The sequence below is a fragment of the Chenopodium album genome, chromosome 10 (genome assembly GCF_948465745.1).
Source record: "Chenopodium album chromosome 10, dcCheAlbu1.1, whole genome shotgun sequence".
NCBI lineage: Eukaryota > Viridiplantae > Streptophyta > Magnoliopsida > Caryophyllales > Amaranthaceae > Chenopodium > Chenopodium album.
This window is the reverse complement of record NC_137843.1, coordinates 11,124,977-11,145,056: the sequence shown is the minus strand read 5'-3', so window position 1 is coordinate 11,145,056 and position 20,080 is coordinate 11,124,977. Positions and strand designations below refer to the sequence as shown.

At 34.5% G+C, this 20,080-nt stretch overlaps 2 protein-coding genes and 1 non-coding gene across 4 annotated transcripts; 2 read left to right on the top strand and 1 right to left on the bottom strand.

The window, feature by feature from the left end:
* The first annotated feature begins 509 nt into the window (after window positions 1–509).
* On the top strand, window positions 510–4,349 carry LOC145563534 (uncharacterized). Of its 2 annotated transcripts, none has more exons than XM_081623980.1 (5): window positions 510–787; window positions 910–982; window positions 3,717–3,768; window positions 3,875–3,993; window positions 4,142–4,349. In XM_081623980.1, the coding sequence occupies exons 1-4, from the start codon at window positions 692–694 to the stop codon at window positions 3,981–3,983; spliced, it is 330 nt and encodes a 109-aa protein (XP_081480106.1). In that variant the 5' UTR covers window positions 510–691; the 3' UTR covers window positions 3,984–3,993; window positions 4,142–4,349. The 2 variants fall into 2 exon arrangements, with proteins under 2 accessions (XP_081480106.1, XP_081480105.1); XM_081623979.1 differs by having other exon boundaries at window positions 513–787; window positions 3,875–3,944.
* A 1,122-nt stretch (window positions 4,350–5,471) lies between these two features.
* On the bottom strand, window positions 5,472–10,281 carry LOC145562236 (14-3-3-like protein GF14 iota). The gene is made up of 7 exons (XM_081622446.1): window positions 10,125–10,281; window positions 7,464–7,770; window positions 6,748–6,835; window positions 6,525–6,634; window positions 6,288–6,436; window positions 5,896–5,942; window positions 5,472–5,796 (listed from the first exon to the last, which is right to left on the bottom strand). The coding sequence occupies exons 1-7, from the start codon at window positions 10,195–10,197 to the stop codon at window positions 5,794–5,796; spliced, it is 777 nt and encodes a 258-aa protein (XP_081478572.1). The 5' UTR covers window positions 10,198–10,281; the 3' UTR covers window positions 5,472–5,793.
* A 2,619-nt stretch (window positions 10,282–12,900) lies between these two features.
* On the top strand, window positions 12,901–12,973 carry TRNAA-UGC (transfer RNA alanine (anticodon UGC)). The gene has a single exon. It is a non-coding gene; the product is annotated as a tRNA-Ala (tRNA).
* The last annotated feature ends 7,107 nt before the right edge of the window (window positions 12,974–20,080 follow it).

Here is a 20,080-nt window from a genome sequence, read left to right as displayed (position 1 = left end):
ACGTAAGATAGAGTTTGCTATGAGTATTATCTGGATCAATTTCGAAAAAAACATCAAACTAATAATTTGCTCAGATTTAAGAACAGAAGTATACCTTCTCTTATCAACAAACATAAAAGGGAGCCAAGGAGCTTTGCTGCCTTATGAGGGCTGTCAAAGAAAATGATGTGAGTAATTCGGGACGATTTCACTAATTATATCGATTATTATTGGAGTACATTTATTTTTTGAGTTGATTTACTAATTAAAACAAAAAACAATTAGCAAATTGAATCGACAAAATTCAAGTTTGTCTTCTTAATTAACAATTTAAATTGTGTAATTTTGTATTGCTCATAAGTAAAACCGCTACTAATGTTGAGATGCCGGCATTACTCAATTTTAACTTCAAATATTACGAGACTAGTGATCTCTCGATCGGACCAAGTCAAAAGAAAAATTAACATAAACTCCCAATATAGATTAGGAAATTAAGAGTAATAGAAGCCCAGAAGTATTTAAAGTTGATCAACTTTTAGAGCAACTCAGCCAATTACCCAAAAAACCCAACCCCACCAACAACTTCTTTTGGTGAAGAATTTGGATCAAAACCATAAACCCTACTAAAATGTGAGCATATAATCTCAGTTTCTGCAATAACAAAAACCTAAAGAATAATCATCAACCCAAATTTACTCATAATTTTCTGAAAATGGGCGGAGGAGGAACCAAAGAAGAAGAACAAGATGGAATGTCTGTACACTCTCCTTGCAAGGCTCCACCTTCCTCTGCTTCTTCTCTCTCCAAGGTTGCTCTCATTCTTCCTCTTTATGATTCTGGGTTTGCTTTATTTATGTGATTTTTCAACTGGGTTTTTTTTTTTTTTTTTTTTTTTAATTTTAATTTTTTTTTTGGGATTTTAATACGTAGGAGCAATCACAGGCAGAATTGGAGCTTAGATTTTTGGAGGCACTTGAAATTTACCCTCCTGGAAAATTAAAAGGCATGTTTAATTTTTTCCCATTTCAATTTGTATTAAGTTTCTGCCTCTTTTTTTTTTTTTTTTTTTTTTTTTTTTTTTTTTTTTTTTTTTGACACAATGTTCCCGTTTTTATTTCTTAAGAAATTGTAGTTAATTACAATGATCATGGTATACATATATAAAAATGCATGTAAGGTGAATCCTTTGTTGTTAATTCGGATGTCATTTTCTATTTTTGTAAACCGTAATTTAATCATAATCAAGGTTGTAGGTTAATAGCAATGCAAAATGATGAAAGAATAGCGCGGCATGTATATTTATCTACATTTTAGAATCACATTTAAATGAACTGATAGTTAATCATTTTGTTCAATGAACAGTGTCTAAATTATTACTCTAGTTGGACTGTTTGAGCTTGTTATTTACATAGATTAACATAGTTTGATTTTGATATTATCTAGAAAATACAAGTACGAAGTACATGTTATGCTTATGTCTGATATGGTATTAACAATGTGATTAATGTAAATATGTAACTTCTGAGCTCGGTCCCTTTTTGAACATCCATGAAAATGATAACCTATCATCAGTCTCTCTCTTTCTTAAGGCTCGGTTAGTGGACTCATGCCCAGTTAGAGAGCATGTTTTCAGTGAATTCTTAATAGAAACCCATCTTCCATTTTGTTATATTTAAGGTGGGGCTGAGTCCAAATGACTTCTACAAGACAATTATTAGACCTAGACTGCTATATGGGTCAAAATGTTGGGCATTTAGGAATGATCATATTAGGTAAATGGGTGTAGCAAAGATGAGTATGTTTAGATGGATGTGTAGGAACACCTAAAGGATGTAATTAAGAATGAAGATACTTGAAAGAAAGTTAGTACTGCGGATATTAAGAATAATATAAGGGGGAATTGATTATGTTGGTATGGGACTATGGGCATGTGAGGTGGCAATCAAAAGATGCTCAGGTAACAAAAGTGTAGAGTTGGGATGATAGGGATTCCACAAAAACTTGAGGGGGGCCAAGATGACTTGGATATAATTGAAGTAAAAATGATCTGAAGAAATTGGGTCTACAAACTTTTACATCAACATATAACATTTGATAGAAGAAAATGGAAAGAGAGGGCCTTTGTCAGCGATTACTAGAGATAAAGTTTTGGTTCATGCAGCCAACCCCATCATATTGGGATTAAGGCTGTTGTAGGAAATGAGTCCAGAATCTCCTGATGACTTTGAAGAACCTGTGGACTTCTGATCTATGGTCATTCCAGCTTAATAGGTTTTTGACAGAAATTGACTTGAATAAGATGCTTAACCATTTCAGCAAAACAAAAACTACACAACTACACACTTAATAGACTGTGATTCTGTGAAGACTGCACCTTAAAACAATGCCGTCCTTTAAGCTATTTGTCTGAGCCCAACAACTATTAGTATGTGCATACTTATTATTTACTTTCTCCTTAAAATTACAATACTTCCTGAATGAGCAGCTTCCAAAAAATCATAACACATCTTTTTTTGTTAAGTTTTACAAAATATAAAATATGTCCTTACATCACCATACCTCGTACATTTTTGAATACCGTTATTCCATCTCCCTCTTTATAACTGCCTCCTTACCAGGTCATTCTTTCTTCCTTTAAAGACTACCATCACCTCCTCCTCCCTCCTGTTCTAGTCACATTACTCCCATTCCATCTGCCCATTTTCATCTCTTCCCTTATTTCTGCAACACTTTCCAATGTCTCCTTTTTCCTTCCCTTTTTCTAGCAATGCTGTAAATCTAGAAATGAAGAAGAAGAATTTAGGAGATCAAAGAAGGAGAATGAAGTAGAATAGTTGATTGAAGAAAAAGAAAAATGATGGCTCCAATTAAGCTTTTGATGTCACAACTTGCCTGCATGATCCTATCAGTATTCTGGTGGCTCTTGGAACACTCACCCTGGATTTGACCACCAAAGTTCTCTTATGCATCATGCAGACATGCACTAGTGAAGTTGCTGTGAATGTCTTGGTTCTTAATCTCTTCTCTCTCATTGATTTAGGTGTAGGTTGTTGTGGTGGTTGGGAATACTTGGGATTGACAACGGGGATATAGTGGACATGGATACTTTTGCGGGGGGCTATGGTGAGCTTGGCTGGGGCTGTCGTGGATGGGTGGTAGGAATGGACCAGCGGAGTGGTGGTGAGAGTAAATAAGGGTTAGATAGGTAATTTGGATGAGTCTCTTCTATTTTCTAAATAAACGTGCCAACATCAAGTGCTGCAATTTTAAGTAAGCGGAGGAAGTACATAATTATGAAAAATCTGAAGCCTCCATCTTATAGCAGTTGGACAGCAGATTGCTCCGCACAGACACAGTACACCTGAAAAAAACTCTTCTTTTTACATTTCACTGAGACTAATGAAGTAATGAGTCATGCAGTGTATACATCATTGATCTTCCTTGGATATGGTTTGATAGACCTAACCTGTTTGCTTATGTGAAAGAATTAAATAACTTATTTTTGGCTTTTGTGGTGAAAAAATCGTTAAAACAAAAGATAGTGTTGTGCTATAATATAGTATTAGTCCAGTGTTTGAGTTCTAAAATTGAATGCTTGTAATTGATCACTGATCACTTCTTTCTGTTATGCAAATAAGTTTACTATGAAGCACTTGCATTATATCTATGCAGTTTGTTTTTAATATGGATTATCTTAAATTACTTGTAAGAATACCATAATAGGATTTCTGCTTCAGGCATTCATCGTCACTTCGTCCTTTATGGTGTGATGGAGTTTCTCCGAAGAAGGTATGTGCTCTGTTATTGTTGTTATGTATATGTTTCATGAGTTATTTATAAATGATTATACTAAATTCAACCATGTTACATTGCTTTCCCATATTAAATCAAACAGCTTTGATCGCCAATTCTCTTCTGAAGAGGTTATGCGCTTGCTTGACCGTTTCTACAACTTGGAGATGCTGGTAAGCAAGCTGTTGAGGATGAATTTACTCAGTCAGTGACTGATGGGAGGTTTATTGATTTACCTTACCCTTCTAATTCAGTATGGCCTTGATATTTTATTGCTCTACATGCAAATTCTCTCAGTTACAGGCTTACAACTAGGAGATTGTATACTTTTCAATTTAAGTGATCAATCTTGTTTTATTGACAATTTCAGAGAGGAGATGATGAAGATGCAGAATTCCCGCATCGTGAGGAGGAGTTCTCTTTGCCGCAAAGCTATTTTGCAAAGGATGAATCTTAAACAACTAAACTAGATGAACATGTACATTTTTGTTCTAGTTAATAGCTCATCAACATTGTCAATCTTGAACCAAAATTTTGAATCTATCCTATTATATCATATCATAAGCACTTCCTGTAAATGGCCGTAAAATGTGCTCATTTTGTTATTATTCACACGAAGGGTTTGTTCCATGGCTTTATCCCAATGTTTGAGGTGGTTTTCACTTTTGCTGGTTCTTTTGCCTTTGTGATGTTAGATTTGCTGCTATTAATCTCTGTTAGATCTTTCTCTCGGCGATTTGGTTCAGCTCAATATTGTCATTATTGTTAGATGAAAAACCCGTCTAATTAAAAGTTGATATCATAATATATGGCATGTAGGATCTTTTTTCGAATTTACTCTAGCATGAAGGCGCTTGCTCGAAGATTTTACATCTTGATTGGTTGGATAAAAGCATGTTTCCGGTAGCAAGGGTTTGGGTATTTCGTTTTCTATCACATCTTCCAATAATTAGCTTGTACTCTTGTATATTTTCTCATAGTTTAGGAGTGAGCTGTGAGCCCCATCTTCTCAATTTAGAAACATATCTCAAATGTTGCTATTTGCTAACTCAAACTATGTTTCAGAAAAAAAAAAAAAAAAAAATGTTGCTAACTCACCCCTTTTCCTCCTTCCTTGCCTTCCTTTTCCTTCTTGCTTTCTCAATGTAACAATGGCAATTTTTTCACCAAAATTTCAGACAACCCAACAACAGTACATAAACCCCCCAACCAACACTACATACACGGAGGTCGCGGTGATAAGCTGGCCAACCGAACAAAAGATACCCTTGTAACAAAAGATGCAAAATCTCAATTGAACACATTTGTATGTATAATTGATGCATGTAGAGTTCAGGGAATTTTGTGATTAATTTTTAATACTCGACACAGAGTTGGGATTTAATACTTGATACAGAGGTGGTAAATAGATAGTTCAGATTTAGTTTTGTGCAAGTTGTATTAGACTATACTTAGTTTTTTATAAGTGCAACATTAGATCTACATTTTGTTCCATTTCTAGTTTATATACTTACCGTTCACCTTAAGCAAATTAAAAGTATAAGAAACAGTGTGCCCCAATTGAGTAGATTATATAAACAAAATACATTTTTAAACAAAATATGGGTCGAGGTCAATCCCAACCTTAATGGCGGACACAGTAGCAAATTTGCAATCCAAAAAACAATTCCTTCGCTAAGGAACATTGAAATACATACATCAACACAATCAGAATTTTCGATATTAAGATTAAAGAAACATCGCAATTGTAATTTAAAAGAGCTTACAATTGCATATAAGAAACAAAAAATGAAAAGATTGTTTGGATACTGCACCACAATCTAAAGAAAGTGCAACGAACAATCTACAATAAAAGCTGATGAGAGAACATTTAACCGATTCTCTTCTAGCTATTATAGCACAAAATTTCAGCAACAATAATTTATATGCTCCCCAGTACAATTGCTTTTCGGGAAGATATTAAGGGATCCAAGCTATCTCTTATGGCAGCTTCTTGTTATAATGACGCGGTTGAATAAGACATCACTGTTGCCCCCAAAAAAGATGCAAATAAATTACAAGTACAAAAACAAATTACTTCATTGTGAACGAAGTTAACAAGACCACCGAAGTTTAACAACTTACTTCTGCCTCAGCAGGTTTCGTTTCCTCTGCCTTGGAATTTTCTTCACCTACAGAACAACAGTAAAGTATCATATTGTCGTGTCATGCACGAAGTGTAACTTATCCAATTGTATATACATATATTGCCAAGGTGTAACTTATCCAATTGTATATACTCCACCCTCTAGTATTTTTGCCATATTGCTTAAAAAATGCACGCGTAAAACTGACTAGCAAGAATTCTAAATCTATGTGACTACAATGCAAAGGGATCCACACTTGGCCTTCCACTTGAGGGTCACGCATCCTTGGAGAACTAAGTTACTCATAAGAGCTGAGTTTTGGATATTAATAAGGCAAGTATGCAACACTAACAGAGTAAAAGTTTACTAATAATTATTAAAGCATTATACCTCCTTCTTCAGGTATATCAGAAGTCCATAGAGTGAGATTGTCTCTCAATAGCTGCATGATTAGGGTGCTATCCTTGTAGGACTCCTCACTCAATGTGTCCAATTCTGCAATGGCTTCATCGAATGCTTGCTTGGCCAAATGGCATGCCCTGCAATACCATACAGTAAAATGGTGAAAATGAGCATAATGTATTCAGCAGGTAAGAAACTGTAATAATATAGATTTGAGGTAATCACCTTTCTGGAGAGTTCATAATCTCATAGTAGAAGACAGAGAAGTTCAAAGCAAGACCAAGACGAATGGGATGGGTAGAAGGCAGATCTGTATTTGCAGTGGCAGAAGCCGCCTAAACAAAACATTGGCACAGTAAGACACAAAAAAGTATAAATAAACAAGTAATGAGACAGAATAATTTGGTTTTTGAAAACCAACTATGCAGACGGAGAAAAAATAACATGCCTCATAGCCCTTAAGTGACTGCTCTGCAGCATCCTTCCTTTCCTGATCGGACTTAAACTCAGCGAGATAGCGGAAGTAGTCACCTTTCCTGTAATTTTACACCATAACATAAGTAAGCAGCATTATAGGAAAATACTCCACAAAAACAAAAGAATAGTCATTAGCTAGACAAAGGAAACAAAACCTCCCAAGAAGTTGTAATGCCAAAGATATTTCATTTTCTAGCATGTGCCAATTTTGTTCAGTAAAATACAGAGAGTTCTACAGCCCTTGGATAATTCCAATTACTCTATTTGGTGGGAGGTAAAGGCGCTATCATCAGACAAAACTGAATAAATCTTTACTTCTCAAGAAGTGTATATGTCACTAAGCAATCATTATTATGACTCCTTGGAAACAAGGAATGGGTTTGGTGGAATTTAAATGTAATCCCTAAAGTAACTAGAGAACTACCAAATTGCTGTCAATTATGCATCTTCTCATTAAAACAGCAATACAAAATATTTCAAATTCAAAATTGCTTAAAAGTTCTCTATCCAATACATTTTAAAAGACACTTCAATTAAACAAAATCCAGAACAAATTTCAATCAGTATAAAGGCAACCAGAGTTCAAATTGTAAGCATTTTAGCCAATTTCATCAGTTTAAGGGCAACTTGAGTTCAAATTGTGAGCAATTTAGCCAATGGAGATCATCATTGAATGCGAAAACTTACATCTTGTAGTAGAATACAGTGGCTTCTCCACTGCCGGAATGAGGAACTAGATGTGCATCAATGATAGCCAAGATGTCCTGGCATATTTTAGTTAGCTCATCTTCAACCTTCTGACGATAACCCTTGATGAGCTTGACATTGTTCTCATTTCCTTTTGATTCTTCCTTCTGCTCAATTGAAGACATTATACGCCAAGAGGCCCTCCGAGCACCAATGACATTCTTGTAACCCACAGAAAGGAGGTTCCTCTCTTCCACAGTCAACTCAACATCTAATTTTGCTACTGATTTCATGCACTCAACCATTTCTGTACATACCACAAGAGTCGTAGTGAGAAAATCTACTAATATAACTCATGGTAGGATTCAGGAACACACATTTCATAAAATGATCTTGATGCCATTTCTCAAATAAACCAAACATTCTGGAAAAAAAGGAACTAGTAAAAGCATTATATTGGCCAAAATATGTTTGAGGTAAAGATGAAGATGTCAATTAAGTTGTCGATATAGAATATAATTCATAGCAAAACTAAGGCATCGAGTTCAGCACAAAGGATCAAAGAGAGAAAGGAAAGGAAAGAAAACCGTCGATTTGTTATACGACCTCCGTTTCATATTTTTTGTAACTTTGGAATATTTTATCTCTCAAATAATACCCCAAAGTTGCAAAAAATATGAAACGGAGGTAGTACAAAAGTTAAACCCTAGCTTATTCAATCATTCCCTCTCCACCTTTTTACCCAAAATCCAATTACTCTGTTTATCTACTTCCACAGTCACCACACTGCTTACCTCCTGTTATCACAGCCTCCTTCCATCATCCCCAACATTCATGTGTGTCAGTGGCTTATTAACATCACAAGTAATGTTAAGCTGAGCATAGACCTCCACCTTTGGTGTTTGAATTGGGTCATAAAAGAAATACTACCAGTTCAACTATAGAGTTGGGTTAGATAGCAGAATTTGCTTAAAGAAACTCCTAGGCTAGTCCAGTTAAGCCATTATGATGGTGTTAATTTAGGCAGTTGAAAACTTATAAACTGGTGGCAGTAGTTTTTAGGTGTGGTAGGGTTAAAACCGTTACACTTAGGAGTGTGGAGCTGGAAAATTCTGTATATTTTAGGCTGTAGAAGAGCAACAGAAAGCATGGCTTGGTCCTGAGCTAGTTTTTTGGTATGTGAGTTGTCAGGTCAGGCTAGGCTGGGTGGTAGATTTGGGCGGCTTATAGTTACATTTGAGAGTGACAGCCTGAATAGAGGAGATGGGTGGTCAAAAGTGGAAGAGTGTACTTGCAGTGATGAGTCCTGGAGACATGAAGACGAGGGAATGGAAAATCCTTCCCAGGGGATGGGGGTGTTAATCAAATACATCCATTTGAGGTTGATCCCATTCAAGAAGAAAAGAGCAAAAATTTCCAAGAAATTTGAATTAAAACTCCCACAAATGGAATCATAGGGAATAATTTCCTTTCCATTTTTTATAATTCCTTGACCTATCTTCTCTGAAAAGATTGTCTTTGTGAACAGAATCGAATAATGGAAGGGGTAAAATTGCCAAGAGTTGCCCTTATTCAGTACCGAAAAATTTAAATTTCCTTTGGGGTGAGTGGAACTGAAGGAACCCTTATATTTCAGCTTTCCATGAAGACAAAAAATCAATACAAAAAAGTTTAATTACTTTCCTAACTCTTGCTACAATTGGAGCTCAGGAGACAAAACAAGGAGACCAAACAAGGCGTTGGGCGTGTGAGGGGACTCACCCTTCACTTTGTATCTTGGGGAAAAAAATAGGGAGAGCAAAGGAAATTTCCATTAATAGTTCAAAAATTGTCCTAAACACTTGATGGGGCCACAAAAATACTTGCTTTAAGACTCCACCAAACATATGAAAGGAAACCGAAAAACCCCTTTCACCATTTTCAATCAGTACAAACACTAAAAAATACTCTTTTCTTTCTCCTACTGTATCTAAACAATCAAACTGGCCTGGCTTGCATTATACAACACAATATAGCATAAATGCAATAATCATATTAAACTACATGAGCCTAACAAAAGAATTATACTAATAAAACCTAATTTGACTGATAACATCGGTAGTCCATGTTATTGCAGCATGCAATGCCAAATCTATCAGGATCCATGCTATTCTCATAAACAATCCATGTTTCTCTAAGGTGATGGCTGCCTATAAAAATGTATATCCTCGAATCCGACATTCAAATGTAAAATCACACCCCCTTTAAGCACATTCTAATCGGTTGATCATTTCAAACCAAAGATAGAAAATTCAAATTAGGTTAAAAAAAACACTTTTCATCACAAATTACATCAGCAGAACAAAACTACTCGCATAATCACATTATACAGATCAAAAGAGAAAATTTCCTCTAATTTTCTTAATTTACACGATTTTCACAACAAAATTCACACAAATTGCTCTCAATTCAAACGATTCAATTCCCCTGTAAAATTAAGTACAAATATTCGAGAAAAACAAATATTACAAACAAATCGACAAAATAAAACACAGATCAATCATCAAACTTCTCAAAAACAACGGATCTACACAAAAAAAAAAATTCAAATATTAAAAAAAAACATTTTTTTTAAAAAAGAAAATTTTACAAAAATTCAAAAAGCAAAAAATGAGGGTATACCTTCATAGCGTTCAGCTTGTTCAGCAAGCTTAGCAAGATAAACCTGAGTCTCTCTTTCCTTTTCGGTCGACATTGTTGAAGAAATTCAAGAAGAAAAAAACCCAGAAAATCGAAACGTTTCGAAACTGTAAAAAAGAGGAGAGAGAAATGAAGGAAGAGGGAGAGACAAATAGGAGAATTATATAGTGTTAAATAATTGTAAAGGATCGAGCAAGTCAAAGGGAAGACTGAATCTCAACCGTTGGATTTGATTGTTTTCAAAGAGTAGCGCCAAAATCGGAGGACTCAGGAGAATTTGGTTGATTTATTCAATTTTTTTCTTAAATAAGACAATTTTTTTTAGATTAAAATTGTGGTGGAGTTAAAATAAGTAAGTAGGATTATCTTTTTACTATTTATAGTAGGAGTACTTTATGCCTTATGTTCCTGTTAATTAAGCTTTGCGTAATTAAATAGTAATACAAAAGTGTATACCAAAGAGATAATTGGATTGAATATTCTACGAGTACTTTATCCAGCAAGTGTCATGTAAAAATTTATGGAATACGTGGTGCTAATGTCACCTTTTTAGTTATTTTCATACCGTTTTTTTGTTTTTAGTTCTTTCAGCAGAAGTAATATATTGTGATTCAGTTTGATTTAGAACTCGAGGGACATTTTAGGAATTTCCTATTATGGATGTGAGCGTCGATGACATTACCTTTGTCTTAAATTACTAGTTCCATTCGAATATGTGACCTTAATTATCATTAGTTATGAATAAAAATTAATATTATGTAAATGTACATCAACATAAAGTTAGCACACAAAAATTCATATGATATGGTGTTTTTAATTATTACTCCGTACGGAGTAATGAAATTTGAGGTTAAAGTAGCTTCTTATGAGAAGTTAGATATAACAACTAATTTGAGAATGAGGAAGATAGGGCCATATAGGAAAACCAAGTTTAATATCTTCAGTTACTTGTCCAAGGTTTGTTACTTAGGTCAAGGTAATTCTAGTTGAAAAAGATATTGTCCAATTAACTTAGCTTATTTATATCATTCTGTTGGTTTTGACTAAATTAAAGTTTGTGTATATAAATTCAAACGGTTGGTTAAGTACCACTATCAGTCTATCACCCTCAAACAATTATCCATTAGTTTGATAAATTTGAAATCTGAATGCCTTCATAATAATCTAAAACAAAATTCAAAATCATTAAAAGATAGGCATAGTATTATTATATGGAAAATGATATACATATTTCTTAGGGCTACATATAAGCATTAAATTTACTCTTGAAAACCGTAAAAAGTTGAAATCATTAAAATAAAAACACTAATTACACTGATTTACGTGTGTTTTTTTCATAAATTTCTAATTTTATACAATTTTCAAGAGTATATTTAATGATTATATATAGCCAATTAGGACTACATATAGACATCAACCTTTTGTTAAGCCTTCGTTAGTTGAAGACATCAAACCTCTCAAACTACGTATGAGACATAGCATGTACCGTACTTATTAGAGTAACTAAAATATTAGACCAATCAACGGCGCGAAAACAAATGTTAAAAATAAATCTACACAAAAGTTGATTAGGGTCAAGGAGGAGCTTGTGATTGGATTATATATATAGGGTTAGTGTTGTGCTTGGTTCAAGTTCAAGTCACTAATTATGCGATGTAACATGTCAATTAGATCAATGACTAACCAACGTAGAAATTGGTTTCTAGAAAGATTAATTCGTTGTGTATTTCCTTGTTAATTTTGAGTCGGATTTAAGGTCAGTTTGATTTGGTTCAAGATTAGTCTAATACTGAGTCATCATTATGCAGGTCAAAATAAGTCTTGATTAAGCATCATTTGATTTGGATCATCAAATATGAGTTAATTTTACAAAGTTTAGTTGTTGCAAAATATAAATTGCTATCTTATATTCTAAAATACACTCTGTATTACATAAGGAATACTTTATTTGGCGACCGAGACCTTGTTTTCTTCCCCTTATTCAAATAATAATTTAAGTTTAGTACAAAGTAATTTTTTTTTTTTTTAATATTGAATAGTAGTAACTCTAGAGAACATATATAATAGTAAACTGGTAAAAGTATTTTTTAATTTATTAAATAATTTAAGTTCAGTAATAAAAATTCAGCTCAACAAAAATTGGGTGAAGTAAACAGGTAAAAATTAAATTTATCCACATCTATCTATACTAACTATATACGAAAGTAATCACTGGAGGGACACTTGGCATGATTTTATGAAAATTTTTCCCTCCAAAATGCTCTTAAAAAAATTTAAAGGATAGACATTATAAAATTCAAATTTAATATTAAAAAAAAAAGTGTTACATAAGTCATTTACAATTAACTCTATTTCAATTGACTATTATTATATCATATTTCATAAATTTGTGCATTATACAGGGATAAAACTAGTGTATTCATATATTTTTATGTCTCAATAAAAAATACTTTATTACAGTGTAATATAAAATTATAAATATTGGTTATTTAGCATCAATTAGCCTATTTGCCGCACAAAACAGGGTGAGAGTCGAACTAACTGGCCAACCTTAATTCTTAAAAAACCAAAATCTTAATCTTATAATAATTTAAATTCAAAAATCATATCCCAAATATGGCCAGAATTTCAAAAGCCAGATGCAATGAAGCTTTGACCAGAGTCTAATAGTTTAGGACAAAGTACTTTGAATACATAATGCGGAGTTTGACTAATATTTATGGAATAGATTTTATAAAAGCAACAATTTAATCAAAAAGGGGATGTAGCTCAAATGGTAGAGCGCTCGCTTTGCATGCGAGAGGCACGGGGTTCGATCCCCCGCATCTCCATTTTTTTACCCCTCCAACTTGCAATGAGTACACGGTTCATGCTTGGTATCATTTAGGGATGGCAATGGATCGGAGGTGGGTCGGGTGATGCGTCATCCGCCTCCATCCGCCAAAAATCCATCCATCACCCGACCCATCCATCACCTAATTTTCCGTCATCCACATCCGATCCATCCGTCATCCATGGATGAATCGGGTGGATCGGGTGATAATTCGGGTGAAATATATATATAAATACAACTTTGCACTTTAATAATTAAAATTGAGATTTGAAAAAAAAAATGATCAAGTAATTAAAACTTTTATACATCTTTCTAATACTCGTTCCTTTTTACTAAATTAAAAACAAATGTCAATTCCTAACACTACAATAGACATTAATTTATTAAAAAAATATTTATTTTTATTTTTTTATATATAAATTTAACGGGTGGATGGATGGGTCGGGTGATGGATCGGGTGATGGGTTGGATGTATCATCATCCGTATCCGACCCGATCCGTCACTCAACCCATCCATCATCCATCCGTCATCCGCTTAAGTTCGGGTTTTCATCCATATATTTGGATCGGGTGGATGGTTATCCATCGGGTTTGGATGATATTGCCACCCCTTACTATCATTTGGATACTTTTTTGCTTAGTTGATGTTTAGGGGACCATTTACACGATAGTACTTGGGCTTGTTTGGTAAATGACTTTGGCTTTTTGATTGGCTTTTGGCTTTTTTATTTGGTCAAACATCCAAAATTTGTGTTTGATAAATGACTTTTTCAGCCAGCTAAAAAGCTGACTTTTAAGTCAAAGGCCTTGTTTGACAATTTGCTGTTGGCTGGTCTGACCAGCTATTTGTAATGGCTTTTAATGTTGGTTGTTTCTCTTGGCTGGTCTGACCAGCTGTTTGTAATGGCTTTTAATGTTGGCTATTTGACTGTTGACTATTAATAAAAATATGTTCGGTAAAGTTGGCTGCTGGATGTTGGTTGTTGTATATAAAATTGATTTTTAAGGACATTGGTTTTTTTTTTTATTATCTTTGTAATATACATTGTAAATAATACTCCTTCAACTTGCAATGAGTACACGGTTCATGCTTGGTATCATTTGGATACTTTTTTGCTTAGTTGATGTTTAGGGGACCATTTACACGATAGTACTTGGGCTTGTTTGGTAAATGACTTTGGCTTTTTGATTGGCTTTTGGCTTTTTTATTTGGTCAAACATCCAAAATTTGTGTTTGATAAATGACTTTTTCAGCCAGCTAAAAAGCTGACTTTTAAGTCAAAGGCCTTGTTTGACAATTTGCTGTTGGCTGGTCTGACCAGCTATTTGTAATGGCTTTTAATGTTGGTTGTTTCTCTTGGCTGGTCTGACCAGATGTTTGTAATGGCTTTTAATGTTGGCTATTTGACTGTTGACTATTAATAAAAATATGTTCGGTAAAGTTGGCTGCTGGATGTTGGTTGTTGTATATAAAATTGATTTTTAAGGACATTGGTTTTTTTTTTTTTTATTATCTTTGTAATATACATTGTAAATAATACTCCTTCCGTCCCAAAAATTTTGACCCTTGGCCTAATTTTAGTCCCAAAATGATCGACCCATTTGCATTAAATTACCCACCAATTTACAACAATGTTTGTGCAAAATTAGCTTCCCCATATAAAATTTTATTTTTTCATGTATTTTTAATCCTTTATCCCTCTACTTTTTTACAAACCCCATGTAAATTTATCTTTCCAATATGTTATTATTATTTTTTATTTACGTTCCTTAATAACCGCAAAATGAACCCAAAAGGGTCGAAGTTTTGGGGAAGCTGAGGGAGTAATAATAATAATAATAATAATAATAATGTTTATTATTATTATTGTTGTTGTTAATTATTAATAAATTATAATTATTATTTAAATTACTATTTATTTATATTAATAATATATTATTTTTTACTAATTAATAATTAAGAGTTGTTAATTATTAACTATGAGTTACTATATATTAGTTATAAATAGTTAAGTATCATTATCAATAAATGTAATTAATTAATAACTGATTACAAATTACTAATTATTAATTTACTAATTATTAATAATAAATTAATAATTACTAATTATTAATATTTGATTACTAATTTCAAACTACTAATATTTAATAATTGGTTACTAATTATTAATAATTGATTACAATTAAATAACTAATTATTGATAATAATTACTATTTACTAATTAGTAGTTATTAATTATTAATTACTAATTACTATTTATTAATAATTAATTATAAATTATTAATTACTAATTATTAATAATAAATAACTAATAATTAATAAAAAATTATTAATTATTAATTATTAATTAAGGATAGATTAGTAATTTTAATGGTAAAAAGCCAAAAGCCAAAAGCCAATACCAAAAAGCCAGTATGACTAGCTTTTTATTTTTGGCGGAAAAGCTGACTTTTAAGCCAACAAAAAAGCCATTTACCAAACAATTTTATTGGCTGTGTTGACCAAGATGAAAAGTCAAAAGCCAAAAGCCAACTAAAAAGCCAAGCAAAAGCCATTTACCAAACAAGTCCAAAATGAAAAAGCTACTTGGAGTAGTTTTTGGCTTTCGGCTACCTAAGTACTAATAACATCCAACAGTATATTTTACCAAACATGTTTTTAGACTAATAAAAAGTCAAACAGCCAACAAAAAAGCCAATACAAACAGTCAGTCAAACCAGCCAATCAAATTAGCCGACAGCTAACAGTCAGCAGCCAATTGCTAAACAAGGCCAAAGTAAACTAGAAGAGGATCTAGAAGATGGGCTCCATGAAGGAGCCTATTGTCTAATAGTCTTGTGATCAAAGGTTTAGAGCTGGCAAAATTGAACCAATATAACAATATGAGTTGAATGCTTATTTTCAACTCGAAGCTACGTAGGAAAAAAAGAGGGGGGGGGGGGAATATAGGTTAATCATCTTGATAAACAAAAAAAATTGTTAATTTAGTGTCAGTTTCGTATATAAATCCATGATTTAAAATTAAACGTGGGCCCATAAATGTTGATTTATTTATGAATATGCCTTGCAGATTGGTATTTTTTTTATTGATTTATTTATAGAATTGCCACTAAATACACAATTTTTGTTTATCATGACAATAAAATTAAATTGAAACTTCTTTGAAAAAAAAAAACCTTAAAACCCTCTTAATTTGATTGATCATATCACGTAGTTTTTCCACATTTTGGAATTAAATATAGTAAAAATTGACATTAAATTTCTCAACTATTGATCATCTTTACAAGGTCAAAATCAACTAATTAGGGTAGCCTCATAAAAGTTCTTCTGGATGGTCCTTATTCTATATTGAACTAGTAGCTATAATATATATTTTTATTTTATTGTTTGTGTAAAGATAAGAAAAATTAAACATTAAAAAGCTATTCTCACAATGAAAATTCCTAATACATTATAAATAACTTCCAAGTGTATGAGTGACCATATCGGCATAAACATGCTAAATAACATTACGGAGTAGTTGATATACTAATATGCTAAATAACTTCCAAGTGTATGAGTGATCATATCAGCATAAACATGCTAAATAACATTACGGAGTAGTTGATATACTAATATGCCCTCAGTCCTCCGCTCTTGGATCACAGAACTTAACAACTACCGAGTACCAACCTTATGCCCTTACAAGGCATAGTTCACATTGCACCAAAAAAACAAGGCATAGTTCACGACAAGCAATGCCAAATAGGCACATAGCAATTTATTTTTTTATTTTTTATTTTTTATTTTTTGACAAAAGAACTTACAAACAAACAAACAACAAACATATTAAAAACAGAAACAAAGTAAATCACGCTGACGCGCCATCCCTACCAAACAGTGAGCTTGAGCAACTGTAGATCTTGGAACCTTCTGAACATGACACACAACCAAAGCCCTAATAACTTCCAAAAGCTCCTGCTAAATCCAACAGACATAAATATCCTTGGGAACCTGAGACCGAAGCGAATCCACCACCAAAGAACAATCAGTAAGAATCTATAAAGAGGAATACCCACGTTGCTTGGCATGTCGTAAAGAAAACATACAAGCTATCATTTCAGACTGGAACGCATAATTAGAGTTACAAGCCTACGCCCCACCCCCGAGTTGAACATCAGAAGCCACATCCAAGAATACTCATCCAGTACCCGCATTATGACTGCCAGATTTCTAGGCCCCATCAAAAGTAAGCCTGACAGTACAAACATCCGAAGCATTCCCTCTAAGAATTGCAGAAGACATAGTACAAGAAAACCCAGGAGGAAACGCAGGCAAAATATCATATTTGAACGACCTAGCCTGAGAACACCTGTCCACCCAACTAGAAGCTAGATCCATAATAGAATCAGGAGAATAAACAGCAGAACGAAACCGCATAGAGTTTCGAGTAAGCCAGATGGCTCATAACAGACTAAAAAAACGATCTAATATCAACGAGTCCTTATCATGAAGAAACCTAAAAAGAACCTCAGGAAACCACTCTTCAAAAGACTGATCCTGGGACATATTCAAGGCCGATCCACAAGGTCGGTCCTCCCATAAATTCCAAGTAAATGGACAATCTCGAAAAAGGTGAGAAAAAGTCTCCACATCTTGATGACAGAACCCACATCTGGAATCCATAGGCAAACCCTTCCGAGCAAGCAATGAAGTAGAAGGCAACGCATTATGGATAATCTTCCAAGCAAACATTTTCCACTTCGGAAGTAAAGTCAAAGCCCAGAAATGCCTCAATCAGCTTGAGTCAAGAACTAAAGGTGACCGCTGGTCACCATTCTCATAACACAAGGAGCACACATACGCAGTCTTTGTGGAGAACATCCCATCCTCAGTAAATTTCCAATAAACAAAATCATCGATTCTTTTCTTAGGCCGTTCAAGGCCCAAAATAAGGCCAACCGTACAAGGAGGAAATAACCGATGAATCATACCCGTATTCCATGCGTTCGAACGCACATTAATTAGATCAGAAACAAAGGATGGGGCACCCATCCTGTTCACAGAATCCTTAAACTGAACCTAAACCCCAGGCACCCAACTATCATCAAGAATCCGAATGTTGGTACCAGACCTCACCTTCCACATCAAACCATGACGAAGGGTCTGAAAACCCTATAACACACTACGGCAACCCCAAGACGGCCTGACCGTCTTGGCAGTACCATGAGAAGCCAGCAAAGATGGATAATTTACTCGGTACACCCTGAAAACAAGAAGCTGAGAATAATGCATAAGCCACCAAGACTGCTTAGTTAGGAGAGCAGCATTAAAGCAACTAAATTTCCGAATACCCAAACCTCCCAGCCCTCAAGGTAAATAAAGAGCAGATGAAGGAGATAACGCTACTCCCTTAGAGGAAGGAGAAGAGCGCCACAAAAAACGAGCTAGGAGATTATCAAGCCGATTACAAACCGTAGCAGGCACTTTAAAGACCGAGAGGATATGGTTGAAGGAAGCGACACATATAGAATTGATAATAACCAACTTTGCAGCCGTTGAAAGGCACAAAGAAGCAAAGAAGGAAAGGCGTTGCACAAGTTTATCAACCGTGGAAAACCTGACACTTCCCCCTGCCCATATCAACAGGCATACCTAGATAAGAACCTAATGAGCTCCGAGAATCCATATGCAATGCAGCAGCCAAATAATCCCTATAATCCGATGGAGTATTAGAATTGAACTTCACAAACGATTTTTGGAAATTAACCATTTGGCCCGAGATAGAGCAAAATTTATTAATGACAACCATCAAGTTGTCGCAAACAGAAGGCGAAACTCAGAAGAAAAGCAAGGCATCATCAGCAAAGAAGAGATGGGAAACGGGCGGGGCCTTACAGGAAATCTGAAGTCCTCGAACTAACCCAGAAGCCTCAGCACGACTAATCATTAAAGAAAAAATCTCCATGCAAAGTACAAAAAGATACGGGGAAAGAGGGTCCCCCTTGTCTGAGACCGCATTAAGGAAATAAAGTCTTGGACGGACAACCATTAACCAAGACCTGGTAGGAATTCATTGTAACACACTGCTGAATTATATGAACCCAGTATGGAGGGAGACCAAAAGTCTTAAAACTTGCCACAAGAAATCCCAATTAACCCTATCATAAGCCTTATTCATGTCCAACTTAAGGGCTGTTGAGCAAAGTTTAGAAGTCGAGGAATTCATATAGGAAATTAAAGAAGCTCATGAGCAAGTAGACTGTTGTCCGACATTAACCTACCAGGAACAAAGGCACTTTGACATCCTGAAATCAAATATGGAAAAAATCTCCAAAGGCGATTCGTTAAACATTTAGCAATACATTTATAAAGGACATTGCAAAGACTAATAGGATGGAACTGAGAAGGCTCCTCTGGATGGTCCACCTTAGGCAGTAAAATAAAAAAGGTACGGTTCCATTCCTTAAGAAGATAACCATGGGAAAAAAAGAACTGAATGGCCTGCGTCACCGAGGCACCAACCACTGACCAATTGGTCTTAAAGAAGGCTGCAGTATACCCATCCGGACCTGGAGATTTGTCATCACTAATATGGAACATAGCATCTTTGATATCCATATCTGAAATGGTAACATAAGCTCTTGGCAAAAAAAGGAAGAAAGAGTGGGAAACTGTAAATTTTCCCAGTCCAGGACCGGATTTCCAGTGGAAGGGGCATGACATTGGTTAAGGTTCGAGAAATGATCAATAAACATCTGCGAAATCCCAGCCAGATCCGATACCCAATTGCCCAAAACATCTTTCAAGCTGATTATTTTGTTGCGTTGTTTACGAGCCTACACCGAAGCAAACAAAAACCGAGTCGGAGCCTCACCCAATGCATCCCATTTAGGCACGTAGCAATTGATTGGTCTCATGACTCCTACTGAAGGCTCATCCCTACTGCCCTACATGACACTTGCTTGGGAACCTCTGTAAACACCCAAGCCACTACATACACATTATAAAGGCGCACAATAAAAACCCTAGGCTCCTCTATCTTTTCTCTCTCCTACACTTTAGCCTCTATTGTTAATTTTGAAGGAGGTTCTATCGGATTTCACTGGTGGAAAGCCTTAATTT